Source organism: Aquarana catesbeiana, linkage group LG07, assembly GCF_042186555.1.
Source record: "Aquarana catesbeiana isolate 2022-GZ linkage group LG07, ASM4218655v1, whole genome shotgun sequence".
NCBI lineage: Eukaryota > Metazoa > Chordata > Amphibia > Anura > Ranidae > Aquarana > Aquarana catesbeiana.
Window position 1 is genome coordinate 304,033,097 of NC_133330.1, and position 6,598 is coordinate 304,039,694.

The 6,598-nt window shown below is 49.2% G+C and overlaps 1 protein-coding gene across 2 annotated transcripts; it reads left to right on the forward strand.

Moving 5' to 3' along the window:
- LG07H1orf52 (linkage group 07 C1orf52 homolog) lies at window positions 1-6,072 on the forward strand. 2 transcript variants are annotated; one of them, XM_073593614.1, is made up of 4 exons: window positions 1-337; window positions 2,905-3,109; window positions 4,225-4,278; window positions 5,598-6,072. In XM_073593614.1, the coding sequence occupies exons 1-3, from the start codon at window positions 92-94 to the stop codon at window positions 4,227-4,229; spliced, it is 456 nt and encodes a 151-aa protein (XP_073449715.1). In that variant the 5' UTR covers window positions 1-91; the 3' UTR covers window positions 4,230-4,278; window positions 5,598-6,072. The 2 variants fall into 2 exon arrangements, with proteins under 2 accessions (XP_073449715.1, XP_073449714.1); XM_073593613.1 differs by lacking the exon at window positions 4,225-4,278 and having other exon boundaries at window positions 6-337.
- Window positions 6,073-6,598: the final 526 nt, after the last annotated feature.

A 6,598-nucleotide genomic window follows, 5' to 3' on the forward strand; every position in this document is an offset into this window, starting at 1 on the left:
TACGCAGAGAGTGCGTGAGTGTGCACCCGGAAATGTCTTCCCCCCCATCCCGGAAGCGTGGCTGGTGAGGGACGGTGTTGCAGGGTGCACCATGGCGGCGGAGGAGAAGGATCCTCTGAGTTATTTCGCGGAGTATGGGAGTTCGGACAGTAGTAGTGAGGAGGAGGACGGGGAAGGGGAGAAGAGGGCGGCGGAGGTGAAGAGGCCGCCCCCAGCACGCCGCCTCCCCGGACCTGATGAGCTCTTCCAGACTGTCAGCCGCCCGGCCTTCCTGTCCGCCCCTTCCAGCTCCTCCACCATTAACTGGGAGAAGAGGCTCATCCGACCCCCCGAGGAGGTGACCCTGGAGGAGAGGAGGGATATGAGGGGTAGTAATAGATTTGGATGGGGGGGCAATTTGGAAATAGGGACGGGCAGGTCCCGGAGGAGGTGGGTAGGTTCCGGTGGAGGCGGGTAGGTCCTGGTGGACCCGGTGGGGACGGGTAGGTCCTGGTGGACCCGGTGGGGACGGGTAGGACCCGGTGGAGGCGGGTAGGTCCTGGTGGACCCGGTGGAGGCGGGTAGGTCCTGGTGGACCCGGTGGGGACGGGTAGGACCCGGTGGAGGCGGGTAGGTCCTGGTGGACCCGGTGGAGGCGGGTAGGTCCTGGTGGACCCGGTGGGGACGGGTAGGACCCGGTGGAGGCGGGTAGGTCCTGGTGGACCCGGTGGAGGCGGGTAGGTCCTGGTGGACCCGGTGGAGGCGGGTAGGTCCTGGTGGACCCGGTGGAGGCGGGTAGGTCCTGGTGGACCCGGTGGAGGCGGGTAGGTCCTGGTGGACCCGGTGGGGACGGGTAGGTCCCGGTGGAGGCGGGTAGGTCCTGGTGGACCCGGTGGGGACGGGTAGGTCCCGGTGGAGGCGGGTAGGTCCTGGTGGACCCGGTGGGGACGGGTAGGTCCCGGTGGAGGCGGGTAGGTCCTGGTGGACCCGGTGGGGACGGTTAGGTCCCAGTGGAGGCGGGTAGGTCCTGGTGGACCCGGTGGGGACGGTTAGGTCCCGGTGGAGGCGGGTAGGTCCTGGTGGACCCGGTGGGGACGGGTAGGTCCCGGTGGAGGCGGGTAGGTCCTGGTGGACCCGGTGGGGAGAGGTAGGTCCCGGTGGGGACGGGTAGGTCCCAGTGGAGGCAGGAACGGGTAGGTCCCGGTGGGGACGGGTAGGTCCCGGTGGAGGCGGGTAGGTCCTGGTGGACACGGTGGGGACAAGTAGGTCCCGGTGGAGGCGGGTAGGTCCTGGTGGACCCGGTGGGGACGGGTAGGTCCCGGTGGAGGCGGGTAGGTCCTGGTGGACCCGGTGGGGAGAGGTAGGTCCCGGTGGGGACGGGTAGGTCCCAGTGGAGGCAGGAACGGGTAGGTCCCGGTGGGGACGGGTAGGTCCCGGTGGAGGCGGGTAGGTCCTGGTGGACACGGTGGGGACAAGTAGGTCCCGGTGGAGGCGGGTAGGTCCTGGTGGACCCGGTGGGGACAAGTAGGTCCCGTTGGGGAAGGGTAGGTCCCGGTGGACCCGTTGGGGAAGGGTAGGTCCCGGTGGACCCGTTGGGGACGGGTAGGTCCCGGTGGAGGCGGGTAGGTCCCGGTGGACCCGTTGGGGATGGGTAGGTCCCGGTGGGGGCGGGAACGGGTAGGTCCCGGTGGACCCAGTGAAGGTGGGGACGGGTAGGTCCCGGTGGAGGCGGGAACGGGTAGGTCCCGGTGGACCCAGTGGAGGTGGGGACGGGTAGGTCCCGGTGGAGGTGGGGACGGGTAGGTCCCGGTGGACCCAGTGGAGGTGGGGATGGGTAGGTCCCGGGGGAGGCGGGGACGAGTAGGTCCCGGTGGACTCAGTGGAGGTGGGGACAGGTAGGTCCCGGTGGGAACGGGTAGGTCCCGGGAGAGTTGGGAAGGAGGGGATCACAGGAGAAGTGGAGTCATTGTGATGAGGGGCTTACAAGAGAGATCAGTACACAGACATATGAGACTTAAAGGTTGGATGGAGATTAGCGTTTTTTACTCTTAGGGTATTCCCAACTTTATCACATTACCTGGCACATTTGAGGCCAGGGTGGCAAAATAATAAACTTTGCCCAACATTTTAGCTCTCTGGTTTGTCCCCTGGTGTTCATACAAGTTGACGTTTCTGCTCTCCTCTGTTGAAAATGTTTTCCTTCTGTTTGTTGCCATGTGGGATCTGTACAGTCATTATCCCAACATTCACCAAAATTCAATAAATTACATTTTATACCAGGGATGAGAGGTCTTGGTACAAGCACCACCTCCTCAGGATATAGGTATAAAGATTAGGCAAGTCAAAATGGGAGTTTAAAGTTGCAGAATTACCTTTGAAACAATATCAATTTCATAATTTTATTAAACATATATACATTTTAAAATTATTTTTAAAAGAGGAAACAAATCTTTGTATTGTGACAGCATGATTTTTATGTGCTGTTTTGTTTTTGTTTTTTATAATTTTTCAATTTATATATGTTTAGTAAAATTATGACATTGATATTGTTTCAAAGTTAATTAATTCTGCACCTTTAAACTCCCATTTTCACTTGCCTAATCTTTACACCAAACTCCAATGTTAGTGTTTTGTTTCTAATTTTCTATTTCGATTGCGGCCCCTTTATCATGCCAGCTGTGATGCCGTGTCTGTGTTCAGTTCCCTGTGGCATCAAGAAGAATCTCACAGATTGCGGTCAGGATTAATGGAGACTTCACAAGCCTGAACAGGGCCAACTAAACTCTTCTCAGAATGAATATTATATACAGAGTTCATTATTTCACAGCTCTGCTTTACAATTTTTTTTTTTAGCAAACTCTGCACTTGCTCTCTTCTCTTCTTCAGTATCTGATGATCTGTAATGTTCTTATTTTATTGGAACAGCCTCCCAGAGAGTTTAAAGCATGGAAGATGAATGCAGTTCCTCCTCCAGCATCCTACAAGGTAGAAGAAAAGAAGGGGCCGCCCCCTGAATTGGACATGGCTATAAAATGGTCCAGTATGTACCAGGACAACGGAGATGATGCTCCTCAACAGGTGACCAAGGCTAAGTTTCTTCCAGATGAAGAGACAGCTGCTGACTCTCCAGGTAAGAGAGCATTCCTAGGTCACACAATCTCCATACTGTATACACCTTAAAGGGCATGAGTAGGGTTAGACTCTTTGTCAGATTTTATTGCTGCCTCTTTCCCCCACTGGGGAGATTCATTCCTCTGTCCTGGTGAGCTTTGTTGCAGAGACAGAAAATGGGGGTAAAGCCAGCCATAGATGGATCGAATCTTGTCCTAGTTCAGCAGGGACCAGCTTAGATTCAACCCATCTCTGGGCACATTTTGGTTGAACCTAAGTCGATCCATCAGATCAGATTTTTTTTACATGTGTCTACTGCCAGCGGCTATAGCTGTTAGCAGTAATCATGGTGTTCTGCCAGCCAGGAAGGCTCCCCGTGCCCCCCTACCAGCAGAATACAATAGCACTGCAAGAGGAATTCCCCCATCAACAGTGACTGTGTTGATGGGGGAATCAAGCGATATTCATTCCTGTAACCCATAGTTACAGGAAAGAAAATCAAATCATCTATGGCTTGCTTTAAACCCAAAAATTTGCGTTGTCATCCAAGCAAGGGGTGAGGGAAAATCCTCGAGTGAGGACACCTGTTCCTATGACAACTCTCTCCTTTACTTTGGAGAGATTTCTTCTCATTTCCTGTTGTGTCTCCAAAATTAAAATATCCTGATAGAGGTGCTAACGCTTTCCTACATGATTTAAAACTGCTAAAAAAGTTTTGGATTTTATTTTATATAGGTATAATTTTCCTGTCTTTCTTTCAGTAAAATATATTAAAGAAAAATGTTTTGGCTTTATATACCCCGTGGGGCAGAAAGCAGTAAATCTGACTTTCATTGCAGGTGAATCTTCCAGGTGTATGTGTTTTTAAATCGCAGTTCTGATGACAACCAGGTATTCCCTCACTTTGGAGGGATTTCCTCTCACTTCCTCTTTTGGCTATGAGACAGGACGTGAAGGGAAATCTCCTCAATGGCAGTTAGGTGTGTCAGCTTACTATGTTCTTGGAGTTCTGTGGACAGAGTGATGCACATACCTCATACAGCCACTACTGGCAGACTGTCTGTTGAATACAGCTTATTTGGTCCAAAAGACTACAGGGGGTGTGGGCATAATGGCCTGTGCGTTAACTTCCAGGTTGAGCATCAATGGCCATCATTCAACCATGCTGCAAAGGACTGCACCAGGAGGGTAAGTAATGCAGCAGAGAACGCTGCCTTTTTGGGGGTTTTCAGTTTAATTGGCCATTGGGTTGCTAATCTGATATGGTGATCCCTGTCCATAGATACAGTACAGTGAGTGGGCTTTGTCACCCTAGCACAAGATTGCAGCCACAACATCTAAGGCCTAGCAAGCTGCAGTTTATTACATTTTTGTTCTTGGGCTTAAATAGCACTTTAATGAAAGTTGCAGATTTAAACCGATTGAAGGTAACTTTTAAAAATACGTGATCCAGCACTTCCAGGTAGGGGGCGCTCACTGCGGCGGTCCTGGAATTAGACCAGTGTTTCTCAACTCCAGTCCTCAAGGTTCCTCAACAGGTCATGTTTTCAGGATTTCCCTCAGATGAAGCTGTGGTAATTACTAAGGCAGTGAAACTGATTCAATCACCTGTGCAAAATAATGGAGAGCCTGAAAACATGACCTGTTGGGGCGCCTTGAGGACTGGAGTTGAGAAACACTGGATTAGACACAGCGCAAGCCGATCAGCAGGTGCTGGCCAATGGATGTCCGCCGGCACATGCTAAACGGCTATCCAAAACTAAAAACAAATTCTGCCTTTAGTTATACCTTGAAGCAGGGGTCTCAAACTGGCAGCCCTTCAGCTGTTGCAAAACTACAAGCCCCATCATGCCTCTGCCTGTGGGAGTCATGCTTGTAACTGTCAGCCATGCAATGCCTCATGGGACTTGCAGTTTTGCAACTGCTGGAGGGCCGCAGGTTTGAGACCCCTGCTTTAAAGTAACGCAGTGCTGTATCTCAAAAAATTACCTGGTCATGAAGGGGGGGGGGTAAATCTTCCAAAGGTCAAGTGGTTATAAACCACTTTGCCTCATTTACTAAGCTCTGGAGAAACTGCACTTGCAAAGTGGACAGTCTATTTGCCTTTAGTAAACCCAATCCCATAGAGTCTCTACTACAAATATTTATCTGTTAGGAGTGTTTTTTTTTTTTTATTTAGGTTTTGTTTCTGCTTTAGGGTTTGTTCAGACGGACGCTGACCACCGTCCTGTGTGCAGGCTCCCTTTGTTATTTCACCTGCGTCTGACCCAAGCTGCATGCAAGCAACCTGTACAGCTGGATGCAGCCGCATGTTAAAATTTGACAAGCGGGCAGGATTAGGTGCATGGACCTTAATGTACTCTCTGCATTCAGATCTTTGCAGGCGCTCCTTTAATGAAGCATTAAAGCAAACCCAGTGTTTTGAATTTAGATTTACTATTTTTTTTAAAGCTCTTGCTTTAGACTGCAAGCCATCATCTCTGCTATTTATTTTGTTTTTCTTTCAGGTGAAGAGGATGAGCCATCAACTGCAAAAAAGCGAAAGGTTTCATAGCTGTAATTTGGACACAAGCAGTCTGCATCTGATTGGAAAACCGATCTCCTGGAGTCACCTGACCTCCAGAATGCAGTCATAACTGAGTGTAGATATCTCACATGTCCCTAGTCACCAGTTCCTGAACATACATGTGAGAGAGCAGGACTACTGTATATGGTGTATAGAACACACTTGTCTTGGTGAATGTAATGAGTTGTAAAGAGCCTTCTGTCTAGCAGTACATCAATGCTTTTATTTACTTTTTTTATTTCTCTCAATCAGTGAAAATGCAGTTTGGTTCTGCCGCTCGTCTGCATTGTCTTAGAAACCTTTTATAAAGGAGTGTGTTTCAAACTAAGTTATTGTAATAATCCCCCTCAGGGGCTGTTTTACAGGTAAAATAATTTGTAAATAGTTCACCGAAATAAAATCTACATTTGATAAAATCGTGTGCCTTTTGGCTCCTTTAAATCTTGTTTTCTTTATAATTCAACCAGAGTTTAAAGCAGTATTAAACCCAAAAGCAAACATTTATTATATTGCAGCTTATCAATTCTTAGATGTGTATTAGTTTCCTTTTTTAGGTTTTCTTTCTTCTATTTTCATCTGGTGATCTGGCCAGTAAGTCTATTGTTTTTTAACAGAACAAGCTCTCTTGCAGTTACAAAGATAAGACAAACCCATTAACACTGGCAGGGTGCTTAAAATGATCAGCATTTATTTATGTGAAACCTTTATCCCAAAAGGAAAAACCACTGTAACTGATTATAAAGTATTAGCTGGAGTATACCTTCAATTTGTTGGTGTATTTAAGATGTATTTAGATGCTATTACATCTAACAGATGAAGAGACAGTTTCCGACTCTCCAGGTAGGGGAGCATTCCTAGGTCATACAATTTCCATACTGTATACAGCTTAAAGGGCATGGGTAGGGTTAGACCCCCCCAGACTGACAGTCCTTCTCTCCAGAG

Bases quoted from the DNA above. Each gene is read 5' to 3' on its own strand.
- LG07H1orf52 (XM_073593613.1), top strand. From the start codon at position 92: ATGGCGGCGGAGGAGAAGGATCCTCTGAGTTATTTCGCGGAGTATGGG. The intron at 338-2,904 runs GTGACCCTGGAG...TTATTGGAACAG, and splicing joins TCATCCGACCCCCCGAGGAG to CCTCCCAGAGAGTTTAAAGC. The intron at 3,110-5,597 runs GTAAGAGAGCAT...TTTTTCTTTCAG, and splicing joins GACAGCTGCTGACTCTCCAG to GTGAAGAGGATGAGCCATCA.